At 45.6% G+C, this 23,696-nt stretch overlaps 1 protein-coding gene across 3 annotated transcripts in view; it reads left to right on the top strand.

Annotated features, from left to right (window-relative positions):
• Nucleotides 1-23,249, top strand: part of MFSD6 (major facilitator superfamily domain containing 6) — a 36,755-nt gene extending 13,506 nt beyond the window's left edge. For 2 of the 3 annotated variants that reach the window (XM_068137914.1, XM_068137913.1), the window contains exons 3-7: nt 8,644-8,741; nt 17,331-17,492; nt 18,074-18,172; nt 19,646-19,926; nt 22,625-23,249. In XM_068137914.1, the coding sequence (XP_067994015.1) occupies nt 8,644-8,741; nt 17,331-17,492; nt 18,074-18,172; nt 19,646-19,926; nt 22,625-22,807 (823 nt within the window). In that variant the 3' untranslated portion in view covers nt 22,808-23,249. Of the gene's footprint in view, nt 1-8,643; nt 8,742-17,330; nt 17,493-18,073; nt 18,173-19,645; nt 19,927-22,385; nt 22,405-22,624 lie in introns of all 3 variants that reach the window. The other variant, XM_068137915.1, reaches the window with a different exon arrangement.
• Nucleotides 23,250-23,696: the final 447 nt, after the last annotated feature.

Raw genomic sequence — 23,696 nt, forward strand, 5'->3', positions numbered from 1 at the left:
AGGCGAGCACCTTCTGTGCACATGCCCTTCTGATGAGACTCTGGGTGTTGGCAGAATGAGGTTGCAGCCTGGTAGTGTCACTTACCAGTTCAGTTCCTCCCTCTCTTCCTTCAGTTGCAGCTGCCTGTGTTAGCTACTGAAGTGAGATGGCTTCTGCAGGGCTTCTCCTATAGTTCTTAAGTTCGTGTTGCTGATTACTTCCAGCACATCAGTGAATGTTGTTTTGCACCAAATTCACAACTGGCTCATTCTTGTGTGTTCTGATTCCCTTCACTACTCTTTAAAAAAACCTCTTGACATTAAAAATGAGGAAATCAGAGTTAATGAAGTTGAAAAAGAAGTTTTTTGTATCTAGTGAGGTACTCTGCAGCTGAGCACAGGGCTCTGCCTTCTGTTAGCATCATGTCCTTTCTGAGTATTGTAGAATCATAGAACAGGTTGGGTTGAAAGGGACTTCCAAAGGTCATCTAGTCCAACCTCCCTGCAGTTTGTTGGTTTTAGAGGTGTCTGTGACTACTTCTGTCAGCTGTCACATGTAGGATCAGTAAGAAACAATTAATTTAACATACTTACAAATCACAGAATGGTGTGAGTTGGAAGGGACCTCCATCTTGCTAAACCCCCTGCAGTAATCAGGGACATCCTTCATTACGTCAGGAGGTGACCTAATTGTGGCCTTCCAGTATCTGAAGGGGGCCTACAGGAAGGCTGGGGAAGGACTTCTCAGGATCTCAGGTAGTGATAGGACTAGGGGGAATGGAATGAAGCTGGAGGTGGGGAGATTCAAATGGCTGGATGTGAGGAGGAGGTTCTTCACCATGAGAGTGGTGAAGCCCTGGAATGGGTTGTCCAGGGAGGTGGTTGGGGCCCCATCCCTGGAGGTGTTTAAGAGCAGGCTGGATGAGGCTCTGTCCAGCCTGATGTAGTGTGGGGTGTCCCTGCCCATGGCAGGGGGGTTGGAACTAGATGATCCTTGTGGTCCCTTCCAACCCTGAATGATACTATGATAGGTTGCCCTGACTTTGAATATCTCCAGGTATGGGGCCTCAACCAGCTTCCTGGGCAACCTGTTTCAGTGTTCCACCTCTCTTACGGTACAGAACTTGTGCCTAACATCCAATCTAAATCTGCCCTTCTCTAATTTCAACCCACTCTCCCTTGTCCTATTACTACAGCCCTTTGTCCCTCTACAGCCTAAAAGGAAATATTCCTGCTTCTAATCATACAGTTATTGAGATATAAAATATTTTTCATACACTGCTCTTCTTGTGCTCTCTGTTCTGTGGTTTTGCTGCGCGATTATTTTTATTCATTTCGCTTTTGTTGGGATGATATTTTGATTTGTTTGACCTTGACTAAACAGGTTTGAGGTTCTTGGGATAATTGGAGAGATTACTTAAAAGATTTATATATTTTTTCCCCCCTTGCTTTAAACTGAGGAAGATCTCTTTGTTTTGAGTCTCTGTCTTTGACGATAATTAGTATGAGAAAAATCTGACACCTCGCATGCGGAGACTGGAGGAAGGACATGGTGATGGAGGAGTGGTGAGAACAGATCACAATCTCGATAGCTAAAGATAGCCTGGGTGTGCTTTTTTAATGTATATTGTTAGAGTGTAAAATTCAGGCTTGCATTCAACTGGAGAAAGAGTGAAAACCAAAAGGATGGCAGGGTTGTGAGAAAAAGTGAAGAGGTTAGAAGCATTGGCCCATAGAAAGAAAGATTATCATAGTATCATAGTGTCAGTCAGGGTTGGAAGGGACCACAAGGATCTTCTAGTTCCAACCCCCCTGCCATGGGCAGGGACACCCCACACTAGATCAGGCTGGCCAGAGCCTCACCCAGCCTGGTCTTAAACACCTCCAGGGGTGCGGCCTCAACCACCTCCCTGGACAACCCATTCCAGGGCTTCACCACTCTCATGGTGAAGAACCTCCTCCTCACATCCAGCCTGATGCACAGCATTAACTTTTTCCCTCTGCACTGTTAGACCTGTGAAGCCAAGACTGGATCAAGAAGTTGTTGTTCAGACACTTGCTCTTATTCACAGTGAAATAGCTTTCTTTATACCTCCACCTGGGACATGCACATTAGTCATAGTTTAATGTTACCTAATGCTTACTTGTATTTAGTCATCACAGTTTGAGATCTTAGAATCATAGAACTGTCAGGGTTGGAAGGGACCTCAAGGATCATCCAGTTCCAACTCCCCTGCAGGGACACTTTCAACTAGATCAGGTTGCTCAGAGCCCCATCCAGCCTGGCCTTAAAAACTTCCAGAGGTGGCTCCTCCTGGTTGCCTGTTGAAGAGGAGATAAATTTCACACAGTTGCTTTAGTTTGGTTATTTTTCAACTAATACTCTAATTATTGTCCAGGCATTTAAAGTATGATCACACAAAATGTGTCTTGATTAGAAAGCCTGATTCATGGATTGGTTTAGGTTGGAAGGAATGCTGAAGACCATCTAATTACAACCCCTGTGCCATGGCCGGGGACACCTTCTGCTAGACCAGGTTGCTCCAAGGCCTTATCCAACCTCATCCACAACCTCCCTGGGCAACTTGTTCCAGTGTCTCACTGCCCTCACTGTAAATAATTTCTTCCTAATCAGCAATCTAAATCTGTCCTCTTCAAGCTGCAGTCCACCCTTTCTCATCCTATCACTCCAAGCCCTTGTAAAAAGTCCCTTCCCAAGTTTCTTGTAGGCCCTCTTCAGGTACTGGAAGGCTGTTGGGAGGTCTCCCCAGAGTCTTCTCTTCTCCAGACTGAACAGCCCCAGCTCTCCCAGCCTGTCCCCACAGGGGAGGCTCTCCAGCCTTCTGATCATCTTTGTGGCCCTCCTCTGGATCAGCTCCAGTAGTTCTGTGTCCTTCTTATGCTGGGGGCACCAGAACTGGATGCAGTGCTCCATGTGGGGTCTCACAAGAGCAGAGTCGAGGGGGCAAATTCCCTCCCTCTTCCTGATGCACTCACTGCTTTGGATACAGCCTGGCACACAGCTGCTTTCTGGGCTGCCAGCAACCATTGTTGGCTCATGGTGAATTTTTCATCAACCAACATTGCCAAGATCTTCTCCTGAAGAATGCTCTCAAGCCCCTCCTCACCCACCCTATATTTGTGCTTGGGATTACCCTGACCTGGGTGTAAGAAACTCACACTTGGCCTTGTTGAACTTCAGGAGATTGGTTTTGGCCCCACCTCTCAAGCCTGCCCAAGGCCCTCTGGATGCCATCCCTTCCCTGCATCATGTCAACCAGGTCATAGAGTTTGGTGTCATCTGCAGACTTGTTCCTCCTTTCCCTGTCACTGACAAAGATGTTACATGGCATTGGTCCCAGTACTAACCCCTGAGGGATGCCACTTGTTGCTGGTCTCCATCTGAACATTGAACCATTGACTGCAGATCTCTGGTTTCTGACTTCATCAGCTTTACTGTTCATTCACAGGAGCCCTGCTTGTGTTCCCAACACTGTGTATTAGCAGGTCACCTGGAATCATGACAGTGATTGCTTCAGCTAGAAAGCTGCTTGGTGTCTGCACAGATTCAGGAGGGGAAGGAATATTGCAGATGTTGGAAGGGGTGGTTTTTACCTTGCCTCCTCCAGCCACCTTCTGAGAGACCACAGAGTAGATCTCTATTTAAAATCAGAGTGATGAGTAACTCACTCATCAGAAAGTGTTGTGAAGGCCAGGAGTGCTTTGAGCAGAAACTGTGATGGAAAAGCACACAAAACTGGCTATCAAATACATAGACATCATTGTTGACTGGTATCCTGTATAGAAGCTCTCTTAGCTGCCATTGAGTTTAGGAAGGTGATGTTAACCTCTGTAAATAACCTTCTGTTTGAGGTTAAGAATGAATATGTTTTTCTGACCATAATTCTAGCATGTGGGTTCTTATAGGAAGCAGAGGCTGGTAGTCATGGTGTAAACAGCTTCATCTCCTTAACATCAATGCAGATTCAGTGCTTTAAATGTTTAAACCCATACACTGAAGAGGCTATCTCTCTGTGTTCTGCACACAGGGTTCATAAGAAACATCCATTTTACATTGATCAAAGCTTAAGTAACTGTTAAAAACAGGTTTTTTAAATGCCACTGCAAATACATAAGTGCTGATGTGACATAGTCCTCCAAAAGCATAATTACACAACACTTGATAAACTGTAATTTACCTCAAACTCAGTACATATTCCAACAAATCAAAAGGTAGAACCTGACTAAATTGTTGCTCTGTGACAAGCAGGACGAGCGAAATGATTGTCTTCCTGTGCTCAACAGTATTGAGGCCACACCTTGAGTACAGCCTTCACTTTTGGGGCCCTTAATCCAAGAAAGATACTGAGGTGCTGGAGCATGTCCAGAGAAGGGCAATGAAGATGGTGAAGGGTTTAGAGCACAAGTCTTACGAGGAACAGCTAAGGGACCTGGGGTTGTTTAGTCTGGAGAAAAGAGGGCTTGGAGGAGAGCTTCTTGCTCTCTACAACTACCTGAAAGGAGGTTGGAGTGAGGTGAGTCTCTTCTCCCAAGCAGCAAGTGATAGGTTGGGAGGAAACGGCCTCAAGTTGCACCAGGGGAGGTTTAGGTTGGATGTGAGAAGAAACTTCTTCCCTGAAAGGGTTCTCAAACACTGCAACAGGCTCTCCAGGGAGGTGGTTGAAGCCCCGTCCCCAGACGTACTTAGAAGAGGCAGAGGTGTGGTGCTGAGGGACATGGTTTAGCACCAGCCTTGGTAGACTTAGATCATGATTGAACTTGGTGCTGGTAAAGGTCTTTTCCAACCAAAATGATTCTGTGATTCTGTTCTTAAGCTCTGAATTCAAATCTTTCTGCAAGCAGAACATGATAGAAAAGCACAGGTGGCTCAGTGTGTTAGTGCTGACGAAAAAAATGTGAAGCAGGAAGAGACCTCTTCGTATCTCTGGACTGGCTGTGTAGGGCACAGCTGAGATGGGAAGGTCTTGGTGCACAGGCAGAGGTTTTGCTGGACAAAAGTGAAACAAAGCTAGCAAGAACAGGTCCTAAGCAAAGAGCTGTTTGCATCTGTACCTCTGATGAGGAAAACCAAGAATATGTTGAGGTGATGGCTTTGTATGCCGAAGAGCATGCATCACACTGGGCCTTACTGATAGGGAATGAAGAAAGGAGCCTGCAAACCTCGTGTGTTTGCTTATCTTTTGTGACAGGTGTGGCCCAATATACTTCAGAAATGTCCTTGTGCACAGGACTTTCATTAAGTTGTAGCTATGAAAGGAAGTAAGTTTTGGAACAGAAGACATTCATGAAAAGGGGAGATGACATTTCTGACACAAAGCACAAAGAGCAAGTTTGTTTTCTTTGTTGTGTAATAATGAACGTTTTCATGGCTTCCCATGATTTCTTTAAAGAATGCTTGGATTTGTTTTGCCTAAAGGCAGCTTAAATCAGCTGTCTGTGGACCTTGCATCTATCTGGAAGCAACATGGCTTGGTCAGACGTGTGACTAGGAGGAGGAATGTCCTTCAAGCTTACCCAGCCTATTGAAAGTAAAACATAGACTCATAGAACAGTTTGGGTTGGAAGGGGTCTCCAAAGGTGATCTTGTCCAACCCCCTGAAGTCAGCAGGGACATTCTCCACCAGATGAGATTGCTCAGAGCTTTGTCACACCTGACCTTGAATATCTCCAGGTATGGGACCTAAACTACCTCCCTGGGCAACCTGTTGTGGTGTTCCACCACCTTCATGGTGCAGAACTTGTTCCTAACATCCAATCTAAATCTGCTCTTCTCTAACTTCAAACCATTGCCCCTCATCCTATCACTGCAGGCCTTTGGAAACAGTCCCTCTGCAGCTTTCTTGTAGCTTCATTCTGGAAGGCTGCTATTATGTCTCCCCAGAGCCTTCTCTTTTCTGGGCTGAACAATCCCAGCTCCCTCAGCCTGTCCTTGTAGGAGAGGTTCTCCAGCCCTCTGATCATCTCTGTGGCTCTGCTCTGCACCTACTCCATCAGGTCCTTGCCCAATGTAGTACTCCAGGTGAGGTCTTACCAGGGCAGAGTAGCAGAATCATCTCTCTCGACCTGCTGGCCATGCTTCTTTTGACACAGCCCGGGATGGGATTTGCCTTCTGGGCTGCAAGTGCACGTTACTGGCTCATGTCCAGCTTCTCCTCCAGCACTCCCAAGTCCTTTTCTGCAGGCCTGCTCTCAATTTCATCATCCCTTAGCCTGTATTGATATTGAGGGCTGCCCCAGCCTAGGTTCAGGACCTTGCACTTTGTGTTATTGAGCATCCTGAGATTCATTCTCCTCAGCCCACCTCTGCAGCCTGTCTGGGTCCCTCTGGATGGCATTTTGTTCTTCAGTCTTATCAACTGCACCACTCAGCTTGGTGTCATCTGCAAACTTGCTGATAGTGATTTCCGTACATCTGTCTCGTGGCAAAATGCTCAAACTCAGCCTTCTAATGGGGAATGTTTTTTTGGTATCACTGTCATAATGAAAACTCTGGCAGTAGGCTTTGAGCTGTCAGCTAAAAGGTGTCTTTGGAGACCTCAGATGTTAACAAGATGCATTTTTGTGATTGCATCTCACTCGAGATGAATTTCAGTCTGCTTTTATAGAACAACTGAGAAAGCAGCACAAAGAAGCAGCCCTTTCACGGTGTCTGTTCTCACACCTTAATGATCAATTGCATTGACTTCACTTGTGCCAAACCAGGAGTCAACCAAGGAGCCATGTTTGGATGATAAATTATCCTTGTCCCCAAACAAAATCTTTAAAGGTTCCAATGGCATCTTTTTTTTTCAAGCTAAAATGACATTATGAGTGAAGTCTTTTGTTTCCTAAATCCATCTGAAAATAAGGCAAAGGTAGCCGGATGCATAGGCACCCTGGAGGGGAGCTAAACTGGATCTGAAAAGTGGAAGGGGAGGAGACACCAGGGTAAAAGTGCAATGGGAAATGCACTTTCACAAATAGCCTTTGTGCTTCATTGTTTTAAAACTGTTAGAGGAGCTTTTTTCTCTTCCTTCTGAGATGCAGCATCTGCTGCTTTTCAACAGGATGGTGAAGTTTTTATCCTGAGGCATGTTGTTGTGAACCATATTGCTTCTGTGGGATGTGTTTGGAGAGTAGTTCTGAGCAGTTTGCAGATACTTGGGCTATCAACTTAGATTGATTGGGGTGAAATTAATTCATCTAATTGAAACCTGCACCAGGCTTCCATGAAAACAGAAGAATGAATCTTGGAACAGTTAGACAAGAAGATTGGAAGGGCTGTTGAATGTGCTTAGGAAGGATCACTCTGAAATACTGGAAGTGTGACCAGCAGGATGAGAGAGGTGATTTTCTTCCTCTACTCTGCTCTGGTGAGATCCCACCTAGAGTACTGTGTCCAGTTCTGGGGGCCCCCAACACAAGAAGGACATCAAATTGCTGGAGCAGAGGAGGCCCAGAGGAGGTCATGAAGATCATCAGAGGCCTGGAGAACTTCATCTATGGGGCAGGCTGGGAGATTTGGGGATGTTCAGCCTGGAGAAAAGAAGGCTCCAGGGAGACCTTAGAACAGCCTTCCAGTACCTGAAGGGGGACCTACAAGAAAGCCAAGAAGGGACTTTTTACAAGGGCTTGGAGTGATAGGAGAGGAAATGGATTGAAGCTTGAGGAGGGCAGATTTAGGCTGGTGATTAGGAAGAAATTCTTGATGGTGAAGGTGGTGAGACACTGGAACAGATTGCCCTTGGGGGTGGTGGATGCCCCCTGTCTGGAGGTGTTGAAGGCCAGGTTGGATGAGGCCTTGAGAAACCTGGTCTAGTGGAAGGTGTCCCTGCCCTTGGTAGGGGGGTTGGAGCTAGATGATCTTGAAGGACCCTTCCAACCCAAACCATTCTATGAATCTGTGAAATACAATCTTGTGTAGAGCGTGGTGTGGAGCTGTAGAGTTTAGTTAAAAGCTCTGTGGATCTGCTGTCCCTCAGAATACTTTTTTTTTGCCATTGGGATTTTGAAGAGAGTCTTAACTTCAGCCTTGGTTTGAATACGTGTTTGGAGTGGGCAAGAAAACAGTTGATGTTTGGGTGTAGGATGTATTCTGTGTTGAGCAGACTGGCAAAGTGCATGTGTACAAATGATTTCTGAAGCAGGCCAGGTATGTTGCAACATGCCAAAAAAGTCAAGTGCAAACAGATTCACATGTTGCATTGGATTGGAAGAGACTCTCGAAAGTCATCTTGTCCAACACCCCTGCAGTAGTGAGCAGGAACACCTGCAATTAGAGCAGGCTGCCCAGGGACACATTGAGTCTGATCTTGAATGTCTCCAGGGATGGGGCCTCAACCACATCCCTGGGCAGCCTGTTCCTGTGTTTCACCACTTTTGCCATAAAGGACTTCCTCCTTATGTCCAGCATACATTTGCCCTGCTCCAGTTTCAAACCACTGGCCCTCATCCTCCAAGCCCTTCTAAACAGTCCCTCCCCAGCCTTCTTGTAGGTCCCCTTCAGATACTGAAATGCTGCTCTAATGCCTCTCCGGAGCCTTTTCTCCTTCAGGATGAACAGCCCAAATTCTTTCAGCCTGCCTTCATAGGAGAGGTGCTGCTGCCCTCTGATCATCTTGGTGGCCCTGCTGTCCTGACTTCTCTTTTCCTTCCTTCCTGTAGAGTGCTGTACATTGGCCTTGCCTGCAACACAGCTCGATACATTTACATCTCCTACCTGGAAAACGCCTGGACTGTTCTCCCAATGGAAGTGCTTCAAGGTAAGGCAGTGCAGAAGCACCCTGCCGGTAGAAGACAGGTGTCTTGTTTTGAAGCAAACTATGATTGAGTCCAAATTGGATATTTCTCTTGATTTCCCCCTCCCTCCCCCCCACATGCCCCAGCATACCCAGTTCCATAAAACCTTGCTGTTTATCTCAGGAAATAGTTGACGTCAGAAGGGTGTGGTTTGGGTTTGATTGTGCACAGTTCTGTGTATATTCAAACAGAACTGCGTGAGACCAGCACACCCTTTAACCAAACAAAGGGGCAGGGGCAGGAGCTGGCTGCACAACTACTGCAAATCCTGTTTGGTGGTAAACAGGAGCTTCCTTGCCTGCAGAAGGTCACAGCTCTTGAAAGGATGCCATCAAAATAAGGAACACAGTCTGCAACATTCTCTCTCTGTTAAAATATTGTATAGTTCTTAAGGGCATTGTTCAATCAATACCTTTAGACTATAACATTTTCTTTTTTTAATAGCTTGAGGGGAATTTATTTCAGAGCCAGCAATGTGCTTTTGTGGCCAAGAAGGCCAATGGTATCCTGGGTTGTATTAGAAGGGGTGTGGTCAGTAGGTTGAGAGAGGTTCTCCCTTTCTGCTCTGCCCTGGTGAGGCCATATCTGAAATATTGTGTCCAGTTCAAGAAGGACCTCAGGGAACTGCTTGAAAGAGTCCAGCACAGAGCCATGAAAATGACAAAGGCAGTGGAACATCTTCCTTACAAGTAGAGACTGAGGGAGCTGGGCCTCTTTAGCTTGGAGAAGAGGAGTCTAAGAGGTGACCTCACTCATGTTTATAAAGATATGAAAGGAGAGTGCCGAGAGGATGGAGTCAGGCTCTGCTGAGTGATGCCCAGTGACAGGACAAGGGACACTTGGGGAGAAGTTGAGGCATAGGAAATTCCATGGAAACATGAGGAAAATGTATTTTGCTGTGAGGGTGACAGAACACTGGAACAGGCTGCCCAGAGTGAGTGTGGAGTCTCCCTCTCTGGAGATACTCAAAACCCACCTGGATGTGTTCCTGTGTGATCTGCTCTAGGTGATCCTGCTCTGGCAGGGGCGTTGGATTGGATGACCCTTCAGGGTCCCTTCCAGCCCCTAACATTCTATGGTTCTGTGAATCCTAGAACAGTTTGAGTTGGAAGGGATCTTAGAGATCATCTAGTTCCATAGGCAGGGACACCTCCCACCAGACCAGACTGCCCAAGACTCTGTCCAACCAGGGAGAGGGTATCTACAATCTCTGTGAGCAACCTGTTCCAGTTTCTCACCACCCTTGCTACAAAGAATTTGTTTACAATATCCAGTCTAAATCTCCCCTCTTCCAACTCCCAGCCATTGCCCCTTGTCTCACTACCACAAGCTCATGTCAAAAGTCCCTCCCATGCAGCCCCACTTAGGTACTTGAAGGCTGCTCTGGGGTCTCCCCAGAGTCTCCTCCAGCTGAAACAGACCCAATTCTCTCGGCCCATCTGTACAAGGGAGGTGTTCCAGCCCCCCGATCATCCTTGTGGCCTCCTTTAGTAGCTCTGTCTGTGTTAACAGCACTTTTTTAAGTTACTTGCCCTTTAATTTATTTGGAAGGACAGAGGTGTAGTCTACAAAAAATGATTTCAACTGCTTTCAAGTCAAAGAAGTATTTAAGATCTTCATTTCATTGCAATGTTAAGTTGTTCTAACTTCAATTTTACAGCAGTTTTGGTGTCTTTGTAGTGGATACCACTTCTCAAACCCAGGAAAAATCTAAGCTGTTCTCCTCTCTGTGTCTTTATCCCTGAAGAATACTGAAGTATTTGGGTTTGCGAGCTTGCAAAAGAACTCTTAAGAGCAGAAAATGTTTTCCCTGCCCTTAAAATGAGTGGTAGCATCTCTGTTAAAGCCAGTATTTTGTCCTTATTTCTCCAATTAACTGGCACTAACTTTTTCTACAGAAGTCTTTGCAAAGTAGATTGGAGTTCTAAAAAGGCCAGTGGGGAGCGCTGCGTCCATCTCTCCACACGCACAGCAAGAAATCTGTGTCCTGGCTCCTTCCCTCCCTGCTAACCAAACCAGTTTATTGTATTAAAGTTTCCACAACAGCAAACTCCTGCATTCTGCTGTTAAACCCCAAGCCCAAACTCTTGAATTGCTGCTTCAGTGTTAAAATCAGCAAATATCAGAGAAAACCTGAAGAATGTGTGTGTGCTATACTCTTGCCTGCCTAAGCATCTAGAGGGAGCAAATGATGAATACAAAGCTTCGGATATTACCTTTCTAGGTAATCCTCTTTTAAAGACACCTTAACTCAAAAATAGAGGGGAAAAAACTCAAGCTTTTGTTTTCACAGTACAGGCATAATTTTGTGCCCAGAAGCATCCTGTAGTCATAGAATCACCCAGATTAGAAGGGACCTCCAAAGGTCATCAAGTCCAACCGCCCTGCAGTGGGAAGGGACATCCTCAACTAGATCAGGTCGCCCACAGCCCCATCAAGCCTCAGCTTGAATATCTGCAGGGATGGGGCCTCAACCACTTCACCTCATAGCTGAGAGAGAAGTTTCTTTCATTTTGAATCATGGTTTTATTCAGCTGAAATTTCAGTATGAGTTGCTTAATATATGTAGGTTTGGTTTTACAGCAAGGCTGTGAGGGAGGTGTTTGTGGGGTGTAGTCCTGAGTAATTGACATGTATGCAAAAAAAAAAACCAAAACGATAAAAGACCTTCCAAATAATTATTTCTCATAAATCTATCTGCCAGACTTTCTATATCTAGCCACTGCTGAATCATGGACATTTGGGCTAATCTTGCTATGTGCTGTTATTTATAGTCTGGAATGAGAAAGTTGAAAAGAAAACACACACATGCGTGCACACACAGCCCTGCACTCCAGGCCCCAAAACCTCTTTGTGTTCTGCAAGCACTTTTCAGCCTACATTTAAAACAGATTCATAGATGCATAGAATGGGTTGGGTTGGTAGGTACCTTAAAAATCATCTAGTTCCAATACCCCTGCCATGGGCAGAGGCATCTTCTGCTAGATCAGGTTGCTCAAGCCCTCATCCATGGTTTATTAGTGTCCATGAAATCCATATGTAAACTATGTGTGTGTATCTTAATTACTGCCGCTACTTTGCTTACCTTCTGGTTATTCTGTTCTGTTCTATTCTATTCTAGTGATGCTGAATGGGATATCTAAGTTTGTATACTCAGAACTGAAAGCTGAATCTTTTTCTCCTCTTTGTTCTTTTCCCTTCCTTGTCCCTACTGGTTTGAATCTCTTCTTGATTCATTCCTTTTGCAGCAGTTACCAAATCTTGTTTCTATGGGCTCTGCTTCCTTTCCTACACATCCACTGAAACTATTGGTAGGGCTAAGGTTTAGTGGATCAATGGGCCAAGGCCAATGGTATGAGGTTCAACAAAGCCAAGTACTGGGTCCTGCACCTGGGTCACAACAACCCCGTGAACACTACAGGCTTGGGGAAGAGTGCCTGGAAACTGTACAGCAGAAAAGGGTGTTGGTCAGCAGCTGGCTGAAGATGAGCCAGTAGTCTGCCCAGGTAGCCAAGAAGGCCAGGAGCATCCTGGCCTGGAGCAGCAATAGTATGGTCAGCAGGACCAGGGATGTGATTGTCCCCCTGTACTCAGCATTGTTGGGGCCACACCTTGAGAACTCAGTTCAATTTTAGGTCCCTCACTACAAGAAAGACACTGAGGTGCTGAAGCAGGTCCAGAGAGGGGCAACAAAGCTGGTGAAGGATCTGGAGAACAGGGCTGGAGAGGAGCAGCTGAGGGAACTGGGGCTGTTCAGCCGAGAGAAGAGGAGCCTGAGGGGATACCTTCTCACTCTCTACAACTACCTGAAAGGAGGCTGCTGCTGTTCTCTTCTTCCTAGGAACAAGTAGGAGAGGAAACAGCCTGAAATTTTACCAGGGGAGGTTTAGGTTGGATATTGGAAGAAACATCTTCACTGAAAGAGTTCTCAGATACTGGAACAGGCTGCCCAGGATTGAATCTCCATCCCTGGAGGTGTTTAAAAGAGGCAGTGATGTGGTGCTGAGGGACATGGTTTATCACCAGACTTGGTAGGACTCGATGATCTAACCAACACTATCCTACAATTCTGGAAGAGGTGACATCTCATATGAAATGTGGTGAGGTGGAAGCTCTGTTTTTGTTCAGTGAGGTTTTGACAGGGGGAGCTAAGAGTTGTAGCTGCCTTGCATATTTAAGAGTTAGGAGTATTAAAAAAGAGAATAATAGGTTATGCAGAAGGTGCAGGTGCCACATGACTGCATCAAGTTGGTAGTCTTTCAAATAAATCCCTTGGCAAAGTCCTTGTTATAATGGTCCAGAACTCTTTTTTTTCCCAAGATATGAAATTCTGTGTTAAATTCCAGTTCCATCAGCTGGAGGGGCTTTCATCTCAACAGCATACTCAGCTGAGTTTTACAAAGAGCTTACTTTTCTTTGTAATGTTTCTGCAATAGGACATAGAGCTTGAAACTAGAAGAAGCTTGATTTAGATTAGACACTAAAAGAAATTCTTCCCCATGGGGGTGGTGAGGCACTGGAACAGGTTGCACAGCGAAGGTGATGGAGGTTCCAAGGCTGGAAGTGTTCTAAGCCAGGTTGGATGGGGCCTGGTAGGAGGCCTCGCTGCCCATGGCAAGGAGGGGGTTGGGACTAGATGATCTTGAAGGTCCCTTCCAGCCCCAGCCATTCTGTGATTCTATGAATAAAAGGAGGATTGTCCCATGTGCAGTGCTGAAGGGCACAGAGAGGTTTCTGTAGGATGACTCTGCAGACTTCTATTGATTGTAACAAGAACCCAGCTGCTGTCTGTATCTGGGATGGGGAGGACTCTTAAGTGCAGTAGGGAGTAAATGAGCAAATTTAAACTCCTTAGTTCAGAGCTTTGAATCCATGTGTTGTATTGGTTTGCAAATGGATGCATAGGAAAGAAAAGAGCTTAGGCTGCACCTCAACAGCAGAAAATGTCAAGACACACTTGTAGGTAGCTGCACAGAGTGTGCAAGTGTCATCAGTGTGAACACACAAGCAGTCCTCTTCACCTTGTTGGTTTCCAAACAAACCAGGGATACTGTGCTTCACAGGTCAAATAGTTTCTGATGTATTTTTGATTTGCCTGGCTTTAAAACTTAGTAATGGAATGTTTGGCACTAATTGATATCCTTCTGAAAACAAACCCACATTATCTCTGTTAGACTGGCTTTGCTTTGTTACTAGGACATTACTTAGTTGCTACTAGATTAGGCATTAGGAGGAAATTCATTACTATGAGGGCGTTGAGGCATTGGAACAGGTTGCCCAGAGAAGTTCTGGAAGCTGCAAGCCTTGAGCTGTTCAATGCCAGGGTGGATGAGGAGGCCTTGAGCAAACTTGTCTGTAGGAGGTGTCCCTGCCTATGGCAGGAGGCTGGAATTAGATGATCTTAAGGGTTCCTTCCAACCCAAACCATTCTACACTGATGTGATTTTCAGCACATACACAGCCCTGCATTAAAACCCAGTGTCAGTATTCAGTGAGTTTGAAACGCTGTGCTTTTGGCATGGAAAAAACTTGTGAGTTTTAAAGCCATAAATTGCAAATGGGAGGGTGAAACACCTTCATCCTTTTGTAAGAACTGTATTTTTTACCAAGATGATAACACAGGTCCCTTCCCTTCTGGAGCCCCTTTTACAAGAAAGACATGGACATGCTGGAACGTGTCCAGAGAAGGGCCACAAGGATTATCAGAGGGCTGGAACACGTGACTGCAGGAATGGCATCTCCATGCTTATCCAGCATTCATCCCACTTGTAACTGTGCTGTACAACTGCATTTCCATTCACCCCCCTCTGACATTTAGACATCTTGCGACAGGAAATTTCATCAGGTGCCCAGGTGCTGTGTAAAGTGGCACCTTTCATTTGTCTGACACTGCCATGATGGTAATTCATTGTTCAACCTCCTCATTTTCTTGTTATGAATCAATAGAAAAAGGAGAGATGGATCATTTTCTGATTATGCCGTTCATCATCTGGAGACAAACTGAGAGAGTTGGGGCTGTTCAGTCTGGAGAGGAGAAGGCTCAAGGAGACCTTATTGTGGCCTTCCAGTATCTGAAGGGGGCTTAGAAGAAAGCTGGGGAGGGACTCTTTAGGATGTCAGGTAGTGATAGGAGTAGGGGGAATGGAGCAAAACTGAAAGTGTGGATATTCAAATTGGATGTTAGGAAGAAGTTCTTCCCCATGAGGGCGGTGAGACACTGGAACAGGTTGCCCAGGGAGATGGTAGAAGCCTCATGCCTGGAAGTTTTTAAGGCCAGGCTGGATGTGGCTCTGGGCAATCTGATCTAGTGTGAGGTGTCCCTGCCCATGGCAGGGGGGTTGTAACTCGATGATCCTTGAGGTCCTTTCCAACCCTGACAATTCTATCATTCCAGCTTGCCATTCTGTGACTCTGTGACTGTTACTAACCCCAGCTGTGCAATGTATGACGGAGGCCTTTACCAGCCCAGAGCTTGAGACTTTTGCATTTAGATGCCTCATGGACATCCGACATGTCTGTGCCTGAGCTGTTTGAATACCACACAGTGCTCTTTAGCATTCTACAGCTAAGCAAAATCCAAATTAACTGGCAGTGTGTTACAAACCCACATTCTTCAGCCTAAATGCTCAAGTAATTATTGAGTGTCCAGCTCTTAGTAAGTCAAGTGTAGAGGACAGAAACATGTTGACTGAATCATCACTTATGACAACTTTTTTATTTAAACTGAGGTAGTAGAGCTTAGGCTTTTGTAAGCTGTGAGGACTATTTTTAATACCACTCAAATAAGAAAAAAAATGTTCCCACTCAGTCTGAGGGTGGCAAAATAGTTCAGGCTTATTGAATGTGTGACGAGCTACAGAGCTGTTTTGTTTTCCCAGCTTCTCCATGACCCTGCTTTTCCCTGTCCTGTTTTCTTCCCACTCCACAAGAAGCCCACCATATGTTTGCTCAAAAACCTGCTCCTCTTGCAGCATCTTCCTGTGTACTCATGGTCATTCACTGTCTTACCCTTTAGCTGTTATCCTTCTGTTGGTGTTGAGTACAGAGGGAGTTTGTGTGGAGAAGGTTGGTTTCCATGGGGAGTGAGAAGGGAGGAAGAGGATTAGTTCTTGCCTCTGAAATTTATAGATTCGTGGAATGGTTCAGGTTGGAAGGGACCTTAAAGATCATCTAGTTCAAATTTCCCTGCCATGGCCAGAGACACCTTCCATTAGACCAGGCTGCTCAATGCCTCATCCAACCTGGCCTTGAATACTTCCAGCTACGGGGCATCTTCCCTGGGCAACCTATTCCAGTGTGTCACCACCCTCACTGTAAAGAATTTCTTCCTAATATGATATGTATGGCTCTGAAAAGACACAGATGTCTCTGACATTGGATTTTGTGACCTTTGCACTGCCTCCATCGTGGCAGTAAGGAGACTGCTGAGAGGTACCAATGATGTAGTTGCCTGCAGCTTGTGAAATCAGGACCATATTTCAAAAGCCCTGGGTCACTCTTGAAGGAGGAATCTGGCAGATTATTTTATCTTCCTAGGGACTGTGTCTTAAGAAGAGAAGTGAGATCATTGCAGAGGGGGAAAGAGCTATTGACAGACTCTGCAGGAGTCATGTCTCACTGTGGCATGGTTGCTGGTGTCCCATTACCCAGAGCTGGTTTGTGCCTCACAGACATTTGCCAGTGAAGGGATTTTGTAGTGTTTCTCCAATGGGTGCTTCAGCTGCTGAGTGCAGTTGCTATGATGTGGTGACAGCCACATGCTGTGAATGAACCCTGTGCTCTTCACAGTGTTTCCTTCTAGGGGTGCTGGTTGACAGTAGGCTGAACATGAGCCAGCAGTGTGCCCAGGTGGCCAAGAAGGCCAATGGCATCCTGGCCTGCATCAGAAATAGTGTGGCCAGCAGGAGCAGGGAAGTCATTGTGCCCCTGTACTCAGCACTGGTTAGGCCACACCTTGAGTCCTGTGTCCAGTTCTGGGCCCCTCAGTTTAGGAAAGTTGAGTTGCTGGAATGTGTCCAGAGATGGGCAACAAAGCTGGTGAGGAGGGGGTTGGAGCACAAGCCCTGTGAGGAGAGGCTGAGGGGAGCTGGGGTTGCTTAGCCTGGAGAAGAGGAGGCTCAGAGGAGACCTTACTGCTGTCTAGAACTACCTGAAGGGAGCTTGTAGCCAGATGGGGGTCAGTCTCTTCTCCCAGGCAAGCAGCACCAGAACAAGAGGACACAGTCTCAAGCTGCACCAGGGGAGATTCAGGCTGGATGTTAGGAAGAAATTCTTCACAGAAAGAGTGAATAGCCATTGGGAGGTGGTGGAGTCACCATCACTGGAAGTGTTTAAAAAGAGACTGGATGGGGCACTTGGTGCCATGGTTTATTGATTAGATAGTTGGATAGTTGATTAGATAGTGGTGGGTGATAGGTTGGACTTGATGATCTCGAAGGTCTTTTCCAACCTGGTCTGGTCTGGTGTGGTTTGGTCTATTCTATTCTATTCTATTCTATTCTATTCTATTCTATTCTATTCTATTCTAATCTAATTCTGTGTTCTCTCTCCAGGTGTCACACATGCAGCTATATGGGCGGCTTGTATCTCCTACCTTAGTGCAGCAGTGCCACCAGAGCTGAGGACATCAGCCCAGGGAATCCTCCAAGGGCTCCACCTGGGCCTGGGCAGAGGATGTGGCGCTATGGTTGGAGGGGTTCTGGTCAATTACTTTGGTAAGCAAAAACTATATTGAATTTTTTATTCATTGAAGTTTTGGGTTTTTTACTCAACTACCAGCCTTAAACTTACTTCTTGTTAAGGTATTGTTGTGTTTTAAAGAGTAATGGGCATTAAGTCTTGGAATCATATAATTGCTTAGGCTGGGAGGGATCTGAGGAGATCTCCATCCCAGGCCGCTGATCAAAGCAAGGTCAGCACTGAATTCAGAGCAGAGTGCTCATGGCTTTGTCCTGTCAGAGTTCCAGATTGATTAACTGTGTTATGCCTAGATATTTTTAGTGTTGTCTGAGCAAAGCTCTCCAGCCTGATCCTTAAATAGGATGAATGAATCCTTTGCAAGAGAACAGGTTGATACTGTGCAGCCTCTTGATGAACAAAGGAGAATCTAATTACTTGCTTATAAATCCTTTACAAAGCCTGCTGAAGAAACGTTGGGGGAGGAAGATACAATGAATCAAGCTAATAAGAGTCTGCATGGGACAATGCTTACCCAAGGAGCATACAGTGCTGACTCATTTTAGTAAGTAAGTAGATTTTCCAAGGAGGAAAAAAAAACAACCCAATCTCATTACAGGCCCTGCTGCCACATTCAGAGGAATAGGGATGGCTTGTTTAGTGATCCTTCTGCTGTTTGCACTGATCCAGTGGATGTTGGTTCCTGATGAAGAAGAAGGTAAATATTCATGTCACTGAAACACTACAAAAGTAGAGCTGGTGAAAAAAAGGCCTCTGAAGCTGCTCCCTGCAGCTATCATTTTGTATGCTTGGTGTGCTCACAAAACTGGTTGTTTGCAAGTGAGACCTCTTTTCCTGACCAATGATAGAAACTGAAGTGGTGTGCTGCTGGTGTAAGGACAGGATTGAGCTCTTGGATGTCAATAGGAGGAGAGCATAACAAATTTTAGTACCTGTAGGTCCTCTCAGTTCTGGGAATCCCTTAGGCTACTCCTAACAGCTGGAGTGAGTAATTTCAGTTGCATCAGTTCTTTAAGGTCTCTTTGACCACTGTGTGTGCATTCTACCAGTGCAAAACACCTTTTGCTAGAAACCAGAGATGGCTTCAGAGAACACAGACTTTTGTAGCTGCTTCAGTTCTGTTCTGGTACCTGGGAAGCTTCCCCTCAGGTGGAACTTTTTCATGTCTACCTTTATTAACATAAAGGCTAACCAGAAATTAAATATTGTGGTGCAGAGTTAAGGATTTAACATAAATCTAATTCTTGCCAGACAATAAAACTAAAAATCTTTAAAATAATGAATTTTGGAGCTGCTTTTTACCCAAAGGTTACTTTCCAGTGTAAGCTTTGAGTGTGAAATGAAAGTTAGTTCTCGATAGCTGGGTATTAAATTAATTGCCCTTGGCTTGGAACACTTCTGTAGAAGCAACTTGGTAACAAGTATTCATTTTTATAGCAATTTCTTCACCTCTGTTCAAATGATAGTAGCAAAAAGAAAAGAAAAGATGAAGAGGATATTTGCTGCTTCAGTTTCTCATCAACTTCAGGTTAATTACACCTCAGCCTTCAGAAGAATAGTTTGTTCCTAGTGGCCTCACTCTAGTTAGTTTGTGTCAGTCTTTGGTTTCCCTTTGATGCACACACAATCACAGAATGTCAGGGGTTGGAAGGGACCTCACAAACTGCAGAACTCCATCTTAGCTATGGAGGGGTAGTTTGCTTCTTAAAGAAAGTGATGCAGATGTAGTACAACTTCTTTCAAGGCGGCAAATCAGTAGGTTTAGAATTGTCCAGATCAGAAATGGCTGCTCTGATGATGTGAGCCACACAGCCTTGCTCCATGAGGTGATTCCTGTTTGCAGCCACTGTCTAGGTACCAGTGAGTTGTAAGGTGAAAAGAGGGGTATCTAATAGCTAGCTGGGAACTAATGGAGCACTTCACACTCCTTACCCCTTCCTGTTTCTGCAGACTTCTAACACAGCTCCCTGCAGCCTGCAGGACAGGTGACGTCCACATGGTGTTCCCTTAACCAGAGTGTGGTATGGCTCACTTGTGGCCCCTTGTTCTGGTGTTCTGCTTTCAGTACAGTGGTAGCCATGTTATGAAAGCAGGCAGCATTCCACTGGCAGCTTTGTGGGCCTTGTAAGTTTGTTTGCTTTGCCAGTGATTGTTTTGTTTTAAACTTCAGAAAAGACAATGCTGGCGGAAAGGATCCCAGTGCCTTCCAGTCCTGTTCCCATAGCAACTATTGACCTTGTGCAGCAGCAAGCAGAAGACATCATGCCTCGAACTGAGCCCAGGCTCCCTCTAAAGAAAACAAAACACCAGGAGGAGCAAGAGGATGTGAACAAGCCTGCCTGGGGCATCAGCTCTTCTCCTTGGGTCACCTTAGCTTATGCTATCTACCAGATAAAAGAGATGGTTAAACTGTCCAAAACCAACCCAACGCCTGAGAATCAGCCTTTGCAGGTAATCTTCTAACCTACAGGAAGCTTTCAAGTATTTGTTAGGTGCTTGAAAACCCATCTAGTTGTGTAAATCTCTTAGCACCTGGCAGGTATTCTCTGTCAGCTTGTAACAAATACGGAGCTGTGACACACCAGTTGAACTACTGTGTGAAACAGAGTGGGTTTCTGTGTATAGGACAGCAGGAATAACTTTCTGCAAGTGGTATCTTCCTGAAGATGGGAGCAGAGGGAGAGACAGAGAAAGGCATGGCTGGGATATACTTGAATTCCCTTTAAGCTTACATTTGGTTTCATAGAAGTTGGAATCTGTGGGTTATGCATCCTGCAAAATTCACAAGGTAATTGAACACAAAGATGCACAGCTGCTTAACAGTGTGTAAAATGACTTCTGTTTAGTTTTGCTTTCTTGGCTGGTGCTGTCAAATGTCTGCATGGTAGCTAAAGTAGCTGTTCCAGATAACTGCTGATGGGATACAGAGCCTTCTGATCTCCTTTTTATCTACAATTCACCAGATAAGAGCCATTCTGTGACTTAAAATGCCTGGTTGCTGGTGCTTGCTTTACGCCATTTCCCTTCAGTCCCTCTCCCCAGAATGCCTTTTAATAGGTTCATCAGGATGGGCTGGGATCTTGAACTATCTCCTAATGCTTTGGCCAAGCCTTTCAGAATGCTTTGGCCACGCCTTTCAGAATGGGGCTGAAGCACACCGCTAAGCAAAGTAGGGAAGCGCTGTCAGTGCGAGTTCCAGAGCAGTGCAGTTCATGTTAAAACCATGGTGCTTGCCTGTCTGTAAGGAGTGGCTGACCTTCCTTCTTACGTATCCAGCTGTGCCTGAACACAGAAGTGGCTGCCTTTACAATTGCCTCATTTGGGACAGCAGCATGAATCAGCAGAGCAGTGTGTGGAAGAATTTCACCCAGTTAGCTGTTTCCTGCCTTTATTTGGCTTTATGCTTAAAGATATATTTATAAGCATGTCTGCTTTAGGTTGGTTGGGGTTTTTGTTTGGTTTTGAACTCCCTGAGTCAAAGAAATGTGTTTTTATAGTGACTCTGAAGATCTCACATGGTCTGTGACATCAAAGTATTTTTTCCAGCCAAACTGTTCTGCATCCTGCTGGTAAATGTCCTCAGGGTGGTGGTTAGCATAAGCTGTACCCTTTAAAACCAGAGAAAAGCAGTTGCACAGAACTTCCACAGTGAAAAAGAATGGTTTGTAGTTGTGTGGTGTCTGAGGGGTACTTGTCCCACACTGCTGGACACCACCCAGCTGCTTTACTGAGAACTGTGAAGAGGCCAGAAAGGCTCTCGTGCCTGTCCTCTGTGGTACATGATCTCATCATGGGTCTTTCCTTCCTGAAAACACACAGTGCTGATAGAAAAGCAGTTTCATAGATTAATAAAATGGTTGAGGTTGGAAAGGACCTTGAAGATTATCTAGTTCCAACCCACCCTGCCATGGGCAGGAACACCTTCCACTAGACCAGATTGCTCTCGAGGCCTCATCCAAACTGGCCTTGAACACCTCCAGGGAGGGGGTTGTTGTTGATTGCCAAAATTCAGTTCACCCCACTGTATTATCCTCTCCATCATCTCTATTCTCCACAAATCTCTTATCACTCTTATCCCCAAAAGGACAAAGATGCTCCAAAACATGTTTGTGCCTAGTCATTTATTTTGGGCTGCTGGTACTGAAATACCAAAAGTAGAAACAAAGGCTGCCTAGCTCTCTTACTAAATTGGTTAAACAGCCTCCTTCAAATGAAAATGGATTATCTGGAAGGAGAGTCAGTGCACAGGAAATGGAATTAGTGACAAAAATTACTTTGTCTTCATTCAGATTTGGCTTGGTTTTGCTGCTGCTTGCTTCAAGCAAAGAGTCATACTTGTCATATTCTGTATTCTTAAGTGCAGAATGAATAATCCTAGCTTGTGTGTCATAGAATGGTCTGGGTTGGAAGGCACCTCCAAAGGTCATCTAGTCCAAACCCCTCTGCAGTAAGCAGGGACATCCTCAACTAGATCAGGTTGCCTAGAGCCTTATTGAGCCCCGCCTGGAATATGTCCAGGGATGGGGCCTCAACTACCTCCCTGGGCAAGCTGCTGCAGTGTTCCACCACCCTTCTGATGTGCAGCGTATGAGTGTGAAGGCTTGCTGCTTCACCCTGGGCAACGTGACCGGTGTTTAAATGTGCTCATGGTGTCCCTTAGTGAGGCCTGTTTCAGTAGAATGGTCCATCAGCACTGCAGAAGGTCTGCCATGCAGAAAGTCTGAGCAGTGTCTCGGGGAGGGAGGGAGGGAGGAAGGGTGCTGTTGAGGAAAGCATTGAAAAAACAGGCTATAAATTGTTTGGTCAAAAGAATGATCTTGTCTGAACACTTTGAAGTCCAGTTAATTGTGGTTTTTTTCCCCTTGAAACACAACAAGTTTGTTTTTTGCATGCTTCTTGGGAAAGTGCAGTTAGGAAAAGAGATGGAAGGTAAGTGACTGTCCTGCTTGCTCTTGGTGTCCTCTGGGTTTCAATGTACTACTTTTGCTTTGCTGCTTTGAGTTTGATTTGTTATGTTGCGGGCATCCGAAGTCAGTGCTTTGTGACTTTCCAGAAGTGCCTGAATGCATTGGGGGTAGTATCCCGCTGGGGACAGTGCTGTGAGGGTCTGTCCTTACTTTGTGCATGCCATCCTTTCCCCTCTCTCTAGAAAACCAGTGAGAACTGCGGCGCTTCATCAGCCAGCTCAGCAGGACAACCCCCAGGTCCGACAGATTCTGGGCAGTTCAGAACTTGTTCAGCACCAACACCTCCAGCAACATCCGACCCCCAGGCGGATGGCGACCGCGCTGCGTCGGATCGTGCTGCTCAGCCTGCTGCTGCGGGGCCCTGAGGGGCTCTCACCTTACCAAATCCCCTGCATGGAATTCTGCTTCTCACCTGGGAAAACGCTGGAGTAGGAGCTCAAAAGTAGGACTTCCTTCATCTTAACGATCATAATGTGATGCAGTGCAAGCTTTTAACTATATAAAGAATATTCATATGACTACACAGAGCAACGTGAGCAGGGAAGCCAAAAGTTTGGAGTTCTAGAGGGAAGTGCTGTGGCCTGGATCTGATGGCAGGAAGAATTCTTGGCCGCTTTGCTGAAGCTGAGTCAAGCGCGATGAGATTCCTTTGCAGCCTGTGAAAGAAGGGGAGTTCACTCCTCGTTTGTCGAGGCACAGAGTGTCTGACTGCCACTGAGTGATTATTTTTCATTTTATTTATTTTTTTTCTTCTTCTTCTTTGAATTTGTTCTACAGACAAAATTAAAAGACTTTTCAGGAGAGAAACGGAGTTTCCCTGCATTGTCTGTTAAGAAAAATCTCGCTCCATTAAATGCAGGAACAGCATGAAACTGTCTCTGCAAAGATTTCTCAGCAACAGAGTAGCTGCAGGAAGTATTCTGGTGATGGATGGAGTCACACACACAGATGCATTCAGAGTATGATTGTGAAGCTAAAGTGATCTCGTTTGAGATCAAGGTTTAGTTCTGCAAAGCAAAGGTTTGGAACTGAAGGAAGGCTTCTGAAGAAGGTCACCTCCGCGCTCACAGCCCTCTGCGCTCACAGCCCTGGGCTTGGGCGCAGGTTGTGTGCGTTGGGGTCATTTGAGATTTGATGCTGTGTTGGGAGTAGCTCAGGATTGCACAGCCTGAGACTGATGAAGGGTTTCAACGGTCAGGCTGCCGTTTGGGGTTTTATTTCATCATCTAGACAATGGTTTATTTAATGCAGTGT

Source organism: Melanerpes formicivorus, unplaced genomic scaffold (assembly GCF_026170545.1).
Source record: "Melanerpes formicivorus ecotype bairdi unplaced genomic scaffold, bMelFor1.0.p_v2 SCAF_5, whole genome shotgun sequence".
Lineage (NCBI taxonomy): Eukaryota > Metazoa > Chordata > Aves > Piciformes > Picidae > Melanerpes > Melanerpes formicivorus.